Source organism: Corticium candelabrum, chromosome 9, assembly GCF_963422355.1.
Source record: "Corticium candelabrum chromosome 9, ooCorCand1.1, whole genome shotgun sequence".
NCBI lineage: Eukaryota > Metazoa > Porifera > Homoscleromorpha > Homosclerophorida > Plakinidae > Corticium > Corticium candelabrum.
The window spans coordinates 702051-719176 of record NC_085093.1 but is presented as its reverse complement, the minus strand read 5'-3'; the positions used below and the strand labels follow the sequence as shown (position 1 = coordinate 719176).

Here is a 17126-nt window from a genome sequence, read left to right as displayed (position 1 = left end):
TCTGCATTTACATGGATAGAAATAAGACCTGTAAATGATCTACCAGTTCTAGATTTGAATTTTACTGATTTAACATCATTGGACAGGCTGGTATTCTATGCCGAGAATAGTGGTGGAGTTCAATTAATTGAAATTAATGAAGTTGCCATTTCAGATGTTGACAGTGTTGTAATCCATAGACTAGACGTTTTCCTAATTGGAGCAACTGATGGCACTGAAGAGCAAATTGTATTTAATGCTTCATTGGATGCCAACAACACAGTGGTTGTGTCTTCTGTTCACTACTTATCACTGAATTTCACTCAGCCACTGAATTTTAGTGCTATTGAGAGGCTCTTATCGTTCTTTTATTACGTGAATAGTGCTGATGAACCTTCATTTGTTGAACTAACCAGAAGTGTCATATTTCGTTTATATGATGGTCAAGACTTTGGAAACAATGCAACAGTGTTTGTAAACATTACACTTATAAATGATAACACTCCGAAGTTTAGTCAACAGTCATACAGTGTTGCTGTTTATGAGAACATCACAGACATGACAGCTGTGGTGTACTTCAATGCATCTGACAGAGATGTCGACAACACAGCAATCAATTACATAATGACTACAATTGGAGGTGAGCCTGTTGTGGCACCATTTAGTGTGGAAGCAGAAACGATTGTGACAAACTTGACTACCTCTGCACTTGATCGTGAAATACAGGAAGTGTATAAGTTTATCCTGCTGGCTGTTGACACTGGAATTCCTGCTAAGACAGCTTCATCAAATGTGACAATTGTATTGCTTGATGTGAATGATAATTCTCCTGTATTTCACAGCATACCTTCATCTGTATCTGTATCAGAGAACTCTGCAGTAAGTGAAGTCTTGTTTGTCGTATCAGCTACAGATGATGATGTTGATCTGAATGGGAATGTTTTATTCTATATCATTAGTGGCAACGTGGACCGTGTCTTTGAACTGAATGAAACAACAGGAGAGTTTAGGTTGGAAAGTCGTTTAGATTACGAAAAGAAAAAAGTATATATCATAACAATTGCAGCTGTGGACAGTGGATATCCATCACTGTCAACAGAAGCAAACATTACTGTATCTGTTGAAGATGCTAATGATATTGCTCCAATGTTTGTTGAGCTTCCTTACCATGCATCAGTCCTGGAGAATGATTTTGGACACGTAATCACTGTTCTGGCAATTGATGAGGAAGAAGGTGTAAATGGCAAAATTTCGTATTCCATCATTGATGGTAACTCACAAGGCTTGTTTGCAATCAATAGTTTTTCAGGACTGTTGATGACCGTTGGAAGTCTTGACAGAGAAACAGCCGAGGAGCACACGTTGACAATTGCTGCAATTGACGGAGGCAAGCCATCTCTCAATGCAACAGCAACAGTTGAAATTAGAGTATTAGATCAGAATGACAATCCGCCCAAGTTTGATAGACAGTTGTATATGGGAAGTGCGAAAGAGTCGCAGCCACAAGAGCAAACCGTTGCTGTTCTGACAATAACGGATCAAGACATTCATCGTTCATACTCATTCAATGTCAACTTTACAGACAGACAATTATTTTATGTAGCAGCTGACCCTAAGAATTCTAGCATTGCTTATTTCATAGCTACAGCAAACTTAGATCGTGAGGCTAAATCTAGCTACATGGTTCAAGTGGAACTTACCGACTCTGCTTCTCCCGACGTGTTTGTTACTACGACAGATGTGTTTGTGAATGTGCTTGACATAAATGACAATGGCCCAATATTCCGAAACGAGCCATACAGCTTCACCTTATCGGAGAATGTGACGGTTGGCACAAGTGTGTTTGCACTTCATGCTACTGACCGAGATGATGGCACTAATGCTAACGTCAGTTACAAGTTGACTGCTGGAAATATTGGTGATGTCTTTGACGTCGATTTCCAATCTGGACAGGTTACTGTAGTTTCTTCTCTGGATCGTGAAGTAAAGAACAAGTATCGTCTGACTGTTGAGGCTTGTGATGGCGGAGATATACAGAAAACTGCAGAAACAGTAGTTGAAGTGACTATAGAAGATGTGAATGACAACGTGCCCGTGTTTACGTTGTCTCACTATGAACAACAAGTTGACGAACGGGAGCAAACTGGATTCTCGGTATTGACTGTGTCAGCGAGTGATGCAGATGAAGGAATGAATGGCAATGTGAGCTATTCTTTAGATTCTACGACAGTCTTTGCTGTCGATTCTGAGTCTGGAATCGTGACAGTTGAGGGTGCTCTCGATCATGAAACTCGACCAGTACATAACTTCACTGTCATAGCTAGGGATAAGGGGACACCACCACTATCTCAGTTTGCTTCTGTCACTGTCTTTGTTCTTGACCACAACGACAATGCACCAAATTTCAGTCAGTCAGTTTACACTGCGAATGTGAGTGAAAACCTACCAAATGGAACATTCGTTGCTAATCTGTTGGCAACAGACAGAGATAGTGTTGCGACCAAAGGCCTACTGTATTCGTTTGAACTGAGCAGTACGGGCAGTCTTGACAAGTTTAGTATCAATCGTACTTCTGGTGTGGTGACGACATCGATTACTCTTGATCGGGAGACACAGTCTCGGCATGAATTAAGGGTTTCAGTGGATGATGGACAACTGAAAGGATATGCTAATCTTGTTGTTTTCGTCTTGGATGTCAATGACAACGTCCCTCAGTTTCTGGATGAACCGATTATTGGCCATGTAACCGAGAACCAGGCAGCAAACCACATTGTAATACAGCTGCGGGCACAAGATGAAGATGAAGGTAGCAATGCTCAATTGCAATTTTCTCTGTATGCCTCTTACAGCAATGCATTCTTTATCAACCAGAGCAGTGGAGAGGTGTTGACAACTATGGAGTTAGATAGAGAACTCGAGGCTGTCTATAGGTTTGTTGCTGTGGTTAGTGATCAAGGGACTCCACCGCTCAACGAGTCAACAGTAGTTGAGATTAGAGTGCAGGATGTGAATGACCAGGCACCAGTATTCACGAGAACAGAATACTCAGTGAATATTTCTGAAGATGTCATGTCTGGAACTTTTGTTGTTCGTGTAGAAGCAGTGGATGCAGACATTGGCAGCAATGCTGTCATAACGTATCGGTTTGCAACGTCTCCGCCAGACTCTTTTACTATTGACATTACAAAGGGATCCATCACTACATTGAGACGATTGGATCGGGAGCAACAAGATGTTTTCAACTTGACCATTGAGGCTGTAGACAACGGACAACCTGCAATGACAGGAACTGCTACAGTTGTTATTTCAGTGATGGATGTTAATGACAACGCACCACAGTTAGTTGTTTTCCCTTCTAAACTGTATGTGAGGGAAGATGAGCATGTAGGAAATATCCTTTTATCTGTTAAAGCAACTGATTTAGATGTGGGTGAAAACGGAATTGTGTCATTCTATATCGTCAGTGGCAATGTGGACCGTGTCTTTGAACTGAATGAAACAACAGGAGAGTTTAGGTTGGATAGTCGTTTAGATTACGAAAAGAAAAAAGTATATATCATAACAGTTGCAGTTGTGGACAGTGGATATCCATCACTGTCAACAGAAGCAAACATTACTGTATCTGTTGAAGATGCTAATGATATTGCTCCAATGTTTGTTGAGCTTCCTTACAATGCATCAGTCCTGGAGAATGATCTTGGACACGTAATCACTGTTCTGGCAATTGATGAGGAAGAAGGTGTAAATGGCAAAATTTCGTATTCCATCATTGATGGTAACTCACAAGGCTTGTTTGCAATCAATAGTTTTTCAGGACTGTTGATGACCGTTGGAAGTCTTGACAGAGAAACAGCCGAGGAGCACACGTTGACAATTGCTGCAATTGACGGAGGCAAGCCATCTCTCAATGCAACAGCAACAGTTGAAATTAGAGTATTAGATCAGAATGACAATCCGCCCAAGTTTGATAGACAGTTGTATATGGGAAGTGCGAAAGAGTCGCAGCCACAAGAGCAAACTGTTGCTGTTCTGACAATAACGGATCAAGACATTCATCGTTCATACTCATTCAATGTCAACTTTACAGACAGACAATTATTTTATGTAGCAGCTGACCCTAAGAATTCTAGCATTGCTTATTTCATAGCTACAGCAAACTTAGATCGTGAGGCTAAATCTAGCTACATGGTTCAAGTGGAACTTACCGACTCTGCTTCTCCCGACGTGTTTGTTACTACGACAGATGTGTTTGTGAATGTGCTTGACATAAATGACAATGGCCCAATATTCCGAAACGAGCCATACAGCTTCACCTTATCGGAGAATGTGACGGTTGGCACAAGTGTGTTTGCACTTCATGCTACTGACCGAGATGATGGCACTAATGCTAACGTCAGTTACAAGTTGACTGCTGGAAATATTGGTGATGTCTTTGACGTCGATTTCCAATCTGGACAGGTTACTGTAGTTTCTTCTCTGGATCGTGAAGTAAAGAACAAGTATCGTCTGACTGTTGAGGCTTGTGATGGCGGAGATATACAGAAAACTGCAGAAACAGTAGTTGAAGTGACTATAGAAGATGTGAATGACAACGTGCCCGTGTTTACGTTGTCTCACTATGAACAACAAGTTGACGAACGGGAGCAAACTGGATTCTCGGTATTGACTGTGTCAGCGAGTGATGCAGATGAAGGAATGAATGGCAATGTGAGCTATTCTTTAGATTCTACGACAGTCTTTGCTGTCGATTCTGAGTCTGGAATCGTGACAGTTGAGGGTGCTCTCGATCATGAAACTCGACCAGTACATAACTTCACTGTCATAGCTAGGGATAAGGGGACACCACCACTATCTCAGTTTGCTTCTGTCACTGTCTTTGTTCTTGACCACAACGACAATGCACCAAATTTCAGTCAGTCAGTTTACACTGCGAATGTGAGTGAAAACCTACCAAATGGAACATTCGTTGCTAATCTGTTGGCAACAGACAGAGATAGTGTTGCGACCAAAGGCCTACTGTATTCGTTTGAACTGAGCAGTACGGGCAGTCTTGACAAGTTTAGTATCAATCGTACTTCTGGTGTGGTGACGACATCGATTACTCTTGATCGGGAGACACAGTCTCGGCATGAATTAAGGGTTTCAGTGGATGATGGACAACTGAAAGGATATGCTAATCTTGTTGTTTTCGTCTTGGATGTCAATGACAACGTCCCTCAGTTTCTGGATGAACCGATTATTGGCCATGTAACCGAGAACCAGGCAGCAAACCACATTGTAATACAGCTGCGGGCACAAGATGAAGATGAAGGTAGCAATGCTCAATTGCAATTTTCTCTGTATGCCTCTTACAGCAATGCATTCTTTATCAACCAGAGCAGTGGAGAGGTGTTGACAACTATGGAGTTAGATAGAGAACTCGAGGCTGTCTATAGGTTTGTTGCTGTGGTTAGTGATCAAGGGACTCCACCGCTCAACGAGTCAACAGTAGTTGAGATTAGAGTGCAGGATGTGAATGACCAGGCACCAGTATTCACGAGAACAGAATACTCAGTGAATATTTCTGAAGATGTCATGTCTGGAACTTTTGTTGTTCGTGTAGAAGCAGTGGATGCAGACATTGGCAGCAATGCTGTCATAACGTATCGGTTTGCAACGTCTCCGCCAGACTCTTTTACTATTGACATTACAAAGGGATCCATCACTACATTGAGACGATTGGATCGGGAGCAACAAGATGTTTTCAACTTGACCATTGAGGCTGTAGACAACGGACAACCTGCAATGACAGGAACTGCTACAGTTGTTATTTCAGTGATGGATGTTAATGACAACGCACCACAGTTAGTTGTTTTCCCTTCTAAACTGTATGTGAGGGAAGATGAGCATGTAGGAAGTATTCTTTTATCTGTTAAAGCAACTGACTTGGATGTGGGTCTGAATGGTGATGTCGAGATTAGTCTGGTTGGTGGAAATGTTGGCTCCAATTTTAATGTTACTCCAAGTGGCCTTTTCTCAGTTGCTAGGAGTCTAGACAGAGAGTTGATACACATGTATAACCTCACCTTTCAGGCACAAGATCGTGGCTCACCACTCAGATCAACTACTACCAATCTACTTATTGAAGTTGTAGATGTGGATGACAATGATCCTGTGTTTAAGCCTGATGTATACTCGGTTTTTCTGAGAGAGGATTCTTTGACGGGTTCTTCTGTAGTTCAAGTGACTGCAGAAGATGCAGATCAGGGATCTAATGCCGTAGTTGATTACTCTTTACTTAGTCATGCTGACGTCTTTGTTGTCAACAGAACATCTGGATTAATTTCCACCAACTCAACTCTTGATCGGGAAACCACACCAGAATATAACATATCTGTTGCTGCAAATGGATTGCTGACTTCTGTAGCAGTTGTGATAGTAACTGTTGAAGATGTAAACGATCAAGCACCTCTTTTTGACCAACAGTCATATATAGTGAATGTTAGTGAGGCTACACCAGTTCGCACTGCTTTATTGACTGTTGCAGCAGTTGATGCTGATGCAGGACTTAACAGTTATGTGACATATGCTATTATTGAAGGCAATGAAGAACGGAGATATGATATAGATCGCATTTCAGGTGTTTTGTCTATTGCAGTGAGCCTGGATTATGAGGCAACTAAAAGTTACATGTTGACTATTCGAGCGTCAGATGGTGGGATTCCATCTCATCATGATTTTGTTACAGTAGCTGTGACTGTCAGAGATGCTAATGATAACGAACCAAAGTTCAGTCAATCTATTTACAGGGTTACTGTTCCTGAAGATTCAGTGGTTGGTTATACATTAGCTAAACTGTTTGCAAATGATGATGATTCAGGAGAAAATGGACAAGTTTCATATCGACTTGATTCCAACAGCAGTCTTTTTGCTGTTGATCCATCAACTGGTTTCTTTTATTTGACTGCCAGTTTAGACTATGAAAAGAAGACTGAGTATGCAGTGACTGTCATTGGATATGATCATGGAGATCCTGCTCTCACTAAAAAAGTGAACGTCTCAGTAATTGTGTCTGATGTAAATGACAACCGACCCTTTATATCTGTTCCCTCAAACACGTCTATAGTATATCCAGAGCAGGGAACTGCCATTGATGTTGCTGAAAAATTGAACGTGACAGACTTGGACACACACAGTCTCTACTTTATTTACAATGCCACAGTGGGGTTGCTAAAGTTGAATGAGACTTTAGCTCCAGGGTTTGGTTTGCCTTGTGCATTTATTGAAGATTCGTACAAGGTTTTAGTGAACTGCAATATTCACAATCGAGCTATTGATTTGGTTTCAGGGTCAACAAGACACGGTGATGTTTCAGTTGACAATCGAGGATTAGCGACTCTAAATGGAGGGTACATTCAAGTTCCCAATGAGTATGTTTATCATTTGTTGACCAGTGGGCAGCTTTCTGTTTTCTTGTGGATATCTAGTGAAACACATAGGGAAGGGACTTTGTTCTCTAAAATACACTTGGCTACTGGTTTAGTCTACTATCGTCTTACATACACCAGGAGTGAGCTTGTATTCAAGTATCTTCCTTCAGGAGCATCAAACAGCAGTGATGCCATTAGACTGTCTTGTCCTCATATGCTAATTTCATCGTTGTCATTGTGGCACTATGTTGGTGTTGTTATCAGTTATCCTATGCTGACATTTTATGCTGGCAACTCATCCTGTGTAAGATCTTTGACACACCCTTTCTCTGACAATATCCAGGGGACTGTGTTTGTCGGCACTGAGCAACCTGGAGTGAATCCATTGATTGCCAAAATGTGGGGACTTTTCGTAACAGATTATGTCCTTACAATTGATAAAGTGGTCTGCTTGACGACTTGCACTGCTCCTAGATTAACTGGCCGTTTGGTACTGAAACGACCATTACCGTTTTCTGGTTCAATAAGAGTAACACACTTGGATAATAAACGCAGTCTGCTATTTGAGGGCAAAGCAACTGTAAGTGAGTATGAAGAAGCATTGCGTCTTGTTCAATATCACAGCCAGGATGAAGAGCCTCACTCTGGTCCTCGTCAAATATTATTTGTAGTAAATGATGGTAATTTTTCTAGTCCTGCTACTATAGCAAATGTGTCAATTGTAACATACAGTGACAGTCCACCTGAGCTTGCTGTTCTAGAGGATGATCCTGTACTAACAGAAGGTCAGCTGTCAAACATAGGTCATGTAATTTGCATTACTGATGCTGATGCCAACATTCCTAATATTATCACAGCAGCAACGGCATCTTTGTCTGGTTATCATGCATTAAGTAGTAGCAGTCTTGGTTGTGGATTTGAATTTAAGAGATCGAGAAACTTGGCAAGTTGTGGAGGAGGAAATGCAATTGATGTCTTTCCTTTTTCAGTAGTTTATGGCAATGCTCAACTGAGTGACAGTGTGCTTGATTTAAGCAGTGCTGGATATGCAGAATACAACGCAAGTGGTTTGACTATCAACGGACAGTCTGCGACGTTCTCAGTATTTGTCAAACTCCAAAATGCAAATGGATTTGTTTTTAGCAAGTATTCCACAGATGGTCTTGTTCGGTATTCATTACACTTTACGAACAATGGACAGTGGATTGTGTTCGGATATCACAGCAGCTCTGTTGGTATGATTACAGTCTACTGGTTCCTTCAGTCTGCTGTCAATGATGGTGAATGGCATCATGTGGCAGTTGTCATGAACTTCCCAGACATAGCATTGTTTATAGATGGTGTTGCACACGAGGTTCAGTATGTTAATGATACAATCTTTGGCAATTATAGTATTCCTCTGAAACATCGGCTCATTGATGGAGTTGGAAAACTGACAATAGGCGCTCAGTCTAAAGGTGTAATGCAATTACACGGACAATTTACAAGATTTGAAGTGTGGACTGATGCAGCTGATCGAGGATTTATTGATTGTATAATTGGATGTGGCGAGTATCTCACATTGCTGTCAATGCACCCCTTAGTCAGAGCTACATTTGCCAATGGCTTTAGAATGGTTACGCTGAATGGGACAGCAACAGTACAAGTTTATGCAACTCTGTTGTCCAGTATAGCCTATGGTGACCGCGTGGAAGAACCAGCTCAAATTGATCGACACTTGAGCGTGCAGGTATTTAATAAAGACGAAGCTAGCAACAGTCTGATGGTTGATATATCAGTACAACTGATTAATGATCAAACCCCAGAGTTGGATTTGAATACTAATTCTCGTGGAAATAACTATACAACATCTTTTGAGGAAGGAGGGCATTCAGTGAGATTAGTTGGCTCTAATTTCAATCTTACTGATTCAGACTCAGGCACTTACAACATCTCATCTGTTGTTGTCAACATTACCAATGCATTGGATGGTTCTGATGAGGTAGTGACAGCTGTGACTGAGGGAACGGATATAGTGATATTCAGAATGAATAACACACTTGTTTTGGCTGGACCTGCATCTTTAGAAGATTTCAGAAAACTTTTAGCGACAACTGCATACCTTAATACTGCACCTGAGCCATCTGCTGTCCAAAGAGTGATCTCGTTTGTGGTTATCGATACCAACACAACTTTGCGGAGTTCTTCTGTATTTGCAATTGTCAACATTGTGCTAGTCAATGATGCTCCAAAGCTGCTCTTTGTTGGTGACCCTCACAGTTTGGTGACACTTGTCAGGTACAACGAAAGTGACGGGAAAGTCCATCTAATTTCAAGAGGTGTGGACATATTGGATCTGGATAACTCAACTATGGATTCTGCCCATGTGTCACTGCAGTTAGTTCCTGATGGAAAGCATGAAACTCTTGGCATTTTTGGATCTCTTCCTTCTGGCATACAAATTTCATTTATGAACGGCACACTTGTTATGACTGGAAAGGCAAATGTTTCAGTGTATGAAGCTCTTTTTCAGTCATTATATTATGAAAATTCAGATGACAATCCAACAGAGATTACTCGTCGGATTACTATTGTTGTGAGTGATGGACTATTATTAAGTGAGGCCAGGTATGTTACAGTGAGCTTTTCTGCTTTAAACGATCCTCCTGAGCTTGATATCAATGGTATGGGAACTGATGGCTTCAATTTCAGTGCTGTGTTTACAGAAGGAGATGATGGCATTGCAATAACAGCATCCAAGTCAGTCTTACTGGATGTTGACAGCAGGATATTGTCATGTTTACATGCTCAAATACTAAATTTAAGTGACATGACTAGTGAGTGGTTGTATGTGGCAGGTAGCCAATCAAATATTGTTTGTGATTATAACTACACTCATGGCATCCTTCAGTGTGTTGGAAATGCAACTTCTTATGAGTATCAAGGATTACTACAAAGTCTGCAATACAACAACAGTGCTGAAGAACCATCTGCAGTCAGGCGAATAATTGAAATTCAAGCCAAGGATTTGGAAGGAGGTGTGAGTAGTTCAGTTTATGCAACAGTTGATATTACATTTATAAACGATCCACCAGCACTAAATGTCAACTTGACAAGAGTTCCAGTCTTCACAGAGGGTGAGTCCAGTATTCAACTATTGAAAGATGAGGCTGTGAGTATCACAGATAATGATAACTCCACATTTGCATTTATTGAAGTAATCATACAAGAACCTCTGAACAAGCAATCAGAATTCTTGAATGTTTCTGTTGATGGTGCACTGTCAACTAGATCTGATGTAGGAGACATGTCACGATTCTACTTTTCATTTGCAAATGGCCCTTTACCTGCTTCTGCCTTTATTGAACTGTTGCATAGTCTAGTTTACAGCAATGTAGCACCAGAGCCACTAGGAGAGAAAAGATTGTTAGAAATGAGAATCAGTGATGGAAAAGACTTGAGTCAGCCCATTGTGATGCAGTTACTAATCAACGAAACAAATGGCTTTATACCTATGTTACTCAACTTTAGTGGAACTGCTAGTGTAATTGAAAATGTCAGTGTAGGCCACGTAATTGATCAAGTGCAGGCTTTAGATGGTGATGGCTCTGACGTCGTGTTCTTCTTGCTCCCTGACGATGTTTTCGTAATAGACAGGTTAACTGGTGTGATTACTTTAAACCAGTCTCTTGATCGGGAATCCGTGTCCAACTATACATTGACTGTGATTGCTACTGACACGGGACTTCCTGCTCGATCGGTTTCCCATCCATTAGTTGTCAAGATAACAGATGTCAATGACAATGAACCAGTCTTTCTACCAAGAAGTGGGAAGGTCTTAGTCAGGGAAAATGAAGCGATTGGTTACGTGGTTAGTGTCATTGATGCTTATGATTCTGATTCTGGAGACAATGGACGAGTAGCATACTTCATTGAGTCAGGTGACATTGGTGGAGTGTTTGCTGTTAATCAAACTTCTGGAGAATTGACTGTTACTGGTGGGCTAGACAGAGAGTTGATTTCAGAATACTTTCTGACTGTACTGGCTCGTGATCATGGGCTTCCTGTGCAAGCTGCTAGGACTACCGTTCAAATTGATGTACTTGATGCTAACGACAATTCACCAAAATTTAGTCAACATCTCTATTCAATGTCTGTAGATGAAAATAAGCCTATTGGAAGTGAGGTTGGAAGAGTATCAGCTATTGATGCTGATGCAGGAAGGAATAGCAACATTACGTTTTCTATTGTATTTGGGTTCAATAATACATTTCCTGAATTTGTTATTGAGCCATTGACAGGAGTACTCACCACTGCAGTGGTGCTGGACAGAGAGATGTGTGACTTTTACTCTCTGGTGGTTGTCGCTACTGATATGGGTTTACAGCCACTATTTGGGACTGCTATTGTGAATGTCACTGTTAATGATGTCAATGATAACTCGCCAGAATTTACAAATTCTGTTTATTTGGCTAATGTAAGTGAAGGTGCCGTTCAAGGAACAGCACTACGGTCTGTGACAGCAAGAGATCTGGATTTAGGTGCGAGTGGTCTTATTGTTTATTCTATCAAGAATGGCAGTGGAACTGGTCTGTTTGACATAGGAAGAACTAATGCAACGATATATTTACTTGGCAAACTAGACAGAGAGCTGGTTGACAGTTATACTCTAATTGTAACAGCAATTGACCACGGGTCTCCATTTCTTACATCTCAGACTGATGCTCTCGTTGTCATTTCAGTTCTGGATGAAAATGATAATCGACCAATGTTTACATTGCTTAAGTACACTGCGACAGTAGAGGAGAACTCACCTGTTGGTACGTCTCTAGTCCAAGTCTCAGCTAGTGACTCTGATTCTGGCTCTAATGCACTTCTGTTTTACTCAACATCAGACATGGATGTAAATAGTTATCTGATTTTCATCAACCAGGCGTCTGGCCTTGTTACTGTGAATGGCCCATTTGACTTTGAAACAGATCCACTTATTTCTTTGTCTGTGGTGGTAAAGGATGGTGGCAATCCACCACAGTTTAGTACGGCAACAATTGACATTACTGTTCTTGATGCAAATGATAACGTTCCACGGTTTAGTAGGCAAAACTACATGGCTTTGATACAGGAAAATGCCACTGTTGGGTACACAGTGCTACAGGTAAATGCAACAGACAGAGATGGTGGGGCTGCTGGAGAGATCACTTTTTCGATTATCACCCAGATTCCAAGTGGTCATTTCTCTGTGGATCCCGTGTCAGGTGCTATAATATTGACAAAGTCACTCAACTTTGAGTCAGAGCAAATTCACATTGTGCGTGTCAGGGCAGAAGACAAATGGAAACCTCCAAATTATAGTGTTACTCAAGTCACTATAAGAGTCATTAATGTCAATGATGTTTCTCCACACTTTGCTCAACAAGCTTATTTTGCTACTGTGAATGAGGAATTACAATCTGGCACTTTAGTAACTCAGGTATCTGCCAGTGATCCTGACAATTTGAATGCTAACATTACCTTCTCAATTGATGAAAGTGCTGCTAGTAATAATTTCAGCATAAATGCTATTACTGGTGTTGTTTCTACAGCTACGGTACTGGATAGAGAGGTAGTGAAACAGTTGCAGATTGTGGTAAGAGCCACTGAAAATGGTGACCATCTTATGTATTCTACTGTTCTGGTCACAGTTAGAATTGAAGACATCAATGACCATTCTCCGGTGTTCGCTAAATTGTTTTACAATGCCAGTGTGGCAGAAGATACACGACCTGGGTCGACAGTCTTTACTGTTTTGGCTGAAGATGCTGATGTTGGTGTCAATAGCAAGATCATGTATCATATAGTCGGAGGGAGTGGAGTAGGCCAGTTTGATGTTGACTCTACTAGTGGTGCTGTGTCATTGAACAAATTTTTGGATCGGGAAGTAGTTTCTAACTATAGTCTGATACTTCAGGCAACAGATGGAGGCAACCCTATGCTGACTGCTGAAGTGACTGCTGTAATCATGGTGACTGATGTCAATGACAATAGTCCTAGTTTTTCTCAATCAGAATATCATGTACGGGTGAGTGAGTCTGCATCCCTCAACACAACTATAGGGCAGGTACTGGCTGTTGATCGTGACTTGGGTTCCAATGGAAAGATTGTTTATTCTCTTGCGGCTGTGGATCTACTCAGAATTGACAGTTTCTCAGGTAGTATGCACCTGAATGGTAAGCTAGACTATGAAAACAAGACAACACACAGAATAGAAGTGTTTGCTCATGATTTTGGAAAGCCTCAACAATCATCACACACATTAGTTGTTATCAACGTCATTGATTCCAATGACAATAGCCCAATGTTTACAGCAGATTCGAGTACGTATACTAGATATGTTATGGAATTAGATAGAGTGGGAGTCTCAATCCTCCAAGTGTTTGCAGTGGATAAAGATGCCGGTACAAACAGTCAAATTACCTATCATTTACAAAATTCTTCTCTGCCTATTCTATTTACTGTTAACTCAGTTACTGGAGTTGTTACCAACACGGCACCTTTGGACCGAGAAACCATGGATGTGTTTGCATTTGAGATTAACGCTGTTGACGGTGGCAGTCCAGCTCAGACTGCTGTAGCTATGGTGTCTGTTAATATTCTGGATATCAATGACAACCATCCTGTATTTGATCGTGTTAACTACACCTTTTTTGTGCATGAAGGTGAGATTGTGGGAAGTCCTATTGGTCAAGTTGTTGCTAGTGATGTTGATTTGGGAGAAAACGGGACAGTGGTGTACAGTCTGGCAGATGGTACATTTAACGTGACTGCTATCAATGGTCTCATTGTGCTTGCAAGGTCTTTGGATCATGACAATGGCTCAACATCACATGAATTTTTAGTAGAAGCCAGGGATTTAGGTTCTGTGTCACTGTCAGGATCTGCCGTTGTTCGAGTGGTTATTGGTGACATAAATGACAATGCGCCAGTCATTGACCTTGATACTACTAATTCATCATCCAACAACTACCAGACATCATTTGTGGAGCAGACGAGTGGGTCTGTGCCTGTAGTGTCAAAGAATGTGATGATTTTTGATGCAGATGTGTTGGCTACTGTTAATTTTTCGTCTGTCAGTGTGACACTCGTGAATCCCGTTGGCCCTGAGGATGTTCTGTTTTCTGAAATGAGCTCAGTTTTTGATGTTCGTGTTACTATTGGTCCAAGCCAGCATTCTGCATTTCTACGTGGTCCAGCTTCTTCGACAGCTTTTGTGATGGCTTTGCAGTACTTACGCTACAATAACACAAATTATAGAAATCCTCAACAATTTCCTGAGAGAGTAATAAGATTTGAAGTCAGTGATGGTGGGATGGTGTCTCAACCAGTCAATACAACTGTGAGGATTGTCACTGTCACTGATCCTCCATATCTGTTTACAGGCATCAGACAACACAATTCATCTGTTGAAGTGAAGATTGGCACCCGTAGTGCTCATATTGCAATGTATGTAACTGTTATCGACCCTGACAGTAGTAGACTAGTGTCTGCTGTGATAACGTTACAAGGGAACGAGATAAATGAAACAGTTGTGTGTGATACAACAGGAACTAACATTACAGCTGTAATTCATCCAGCACAAGTTGTTCTCACTGGTGTAGACTCCATCAGAAACTATACGGTTGTGTTGAGGTCAGTTCAGTTTCTACATTACAATTTGAGCACTACAGAGGGACAGCGACTCATTTCTTTTGTGGTCAGAGACGATTCAGGTGAGTGGAGTGAACCATCATTTGTAATCATTGCGCTTGTCAAGACTGCCCTGGTTGATTTAAATGGGATTGCTAGTGGTCTTGACTATTCAATTTTGTATAAAGAGATGGATGGTAAACGTGCCATTACTAGCCAACAGGTTCGTGTCATAACGCAGTCAGGAATGGTTGATGCTGTAAACATTACACTCGAGGCAACACCAGATGGAGCAGCAGAAGTCCTCACTGTTGAAAGTTATGTTTTGTTTGGTACCAAACTGGTGCAACTGCCATATTCATCTGCTAGTCGTCAGCTAGTTCTACTAGGACCTGATAAAGCAGAGAACTTTGAGAAAGCCTTACTGACACTTCGGTACAAGAACACTGAAATGAAGAGCATTATTAACAATCAGCCTTCACTAGAGACAAGGAAGGTAAGCTTTATAGTGACAGAGGGGAATGGAGAAAGTCCATCATCTACGACATTGATTGAATTTTCTCGAGACTGTGACTTACAAAATGCAAAACACACATCTGCATCTCTCTATGACGTCAGCTCTACTTCTCGTCTGCAAGCCTTGTCACCATGTCACTCAATAATTGGATCAGGAGTGTCTGTACAGTGTCAGTCGTCATGCAATATTACATCACTTTTGCCATTGATGTTTCTTCAGTCTGTGAAAACATTGGAATTAAAATCATTGTCAGTTACATCATTTGCAGGTCTTGGAAACCTCATAAATCTAGAATCACTATTGGTTGAAGGCAACACCCACCTGACAACTTTTGATGGATTTAGCCAACGTCTAATGTCATTGTCAAAAGACCTAGTGATAAAATCGAATCCTCATTTAGTCAGCATCAGTGGATTATCGTCACTTCATACGATATCAGGAAAGGTAGAAGTGCGTAGCAACGCAGCTCTAAAAAATTTGAGGGGACTTGAGTCTTTGCAGACTATTGGTCAAGATCTCATCATATCTCTATCAAGTGTTGAAAGTCTAGATGGATTACAGAATCTCACGACAATTGGTCGCCTTTTATCTATCTCTGACAATAGCCGGTTGCTTAATGTCAATGCTTTGAGCGGGCTAATGTCGATTGGAAGTGACATGTATGTCTTTTTTAATGGCCAGCTGTTGAACTTGGATGGTCTGCACAATGTTGTGTCTGTAGGGAGAACTGTTTTCATTACTGGTAATTCACAGCTTTGCTATATGAATGGTCAACTACTAAAATCATCACGTTGGATTGGTATTGCGGAAAAAGTAGTTGTACAGCTTAGTCCAACGTGCCTGTCAAAATGTTCAGATTCACCTTGTAAGAATAATGGCAACTGTTCTGATTTGGTTGGAGGTGGATTCTCTTGTTCTTGTCAAGAGGGATATAGTGGTTTGTCTTGCTCCAGCAGCGATACCTCTGGAGTGTCGTTTGCTCTAGATAACAAACAACACAATCATGACAACACTATGGTAACTATAGTTGTTCGTGAAAACATGGAGAATCTTGGTGAAACAGTTGGACTTGTGGTTGGTAATATTATGGAGAAATTCCTCAAAAGTCATGACGTTGTTGTAGTTGTGGCCAATGTTTATTCTAGTGAAGATGAAAGTCAAGTTGTTCTGGCAGTTTTGCAAGGGAGCAACATTGTACCAGCAAATCAAGTAATTGAAGCACTGGATTCAAATGGATATGACAAGCTGTCACATGACATTGGGCTATCCGTGGAGGCTTATTTTGCAACAGGTGGCAATTTAGATGGTGCGACAGAGCCCAAGGACTTCCTGGAGTCAAATGTGAAAGAAATAATGAATTACAAAGTGGCTTTGGGTGTCGCTGTAGCAACACTCATTCTTATTGCAGCTGCAGTGGTTATAGCTGTTTGCTTAGTTCAGAGGCGGAACAGAAATTATAACTACAGGAAGCATCTAGTGCAGGATTCAGGAGGAAGCCAATCAGGCTGATCATGACAATCAGACAAGTGACATAACATGCTAAAGTGCATTCTTGTCACATGAGAAGATTGCATGGTGAC

General features: G+C 41.1%; 1 protein-coding gene across 1 annotated transcript in view; it reads left to right on the top strand.

The window, feature by feature from the left end:
- Nucleotides 1-994: 994 nt before the first annotated feature.
- LOC134184026 (protocadherin Fat 3-like) overlaps nucleotides 995-17126 on the top strand; it is a 16238-nt gene continuing 106 nt past the window's right edge. Inside the window, exon 1 of the mRNA XM_062651629.1 lies at nucleotides 995-17126. This exon is cut by the window's right edge and continues 106 nt beyond it. Coding sequence (XP_062507613.1) covers nucleotides 1126-17055 — 15930 coding nt within the window. The 5' untranslated portion in view covers nucleotides 995-1125 and the 3' untranslated portion in view covers nucleotides 17056-17126.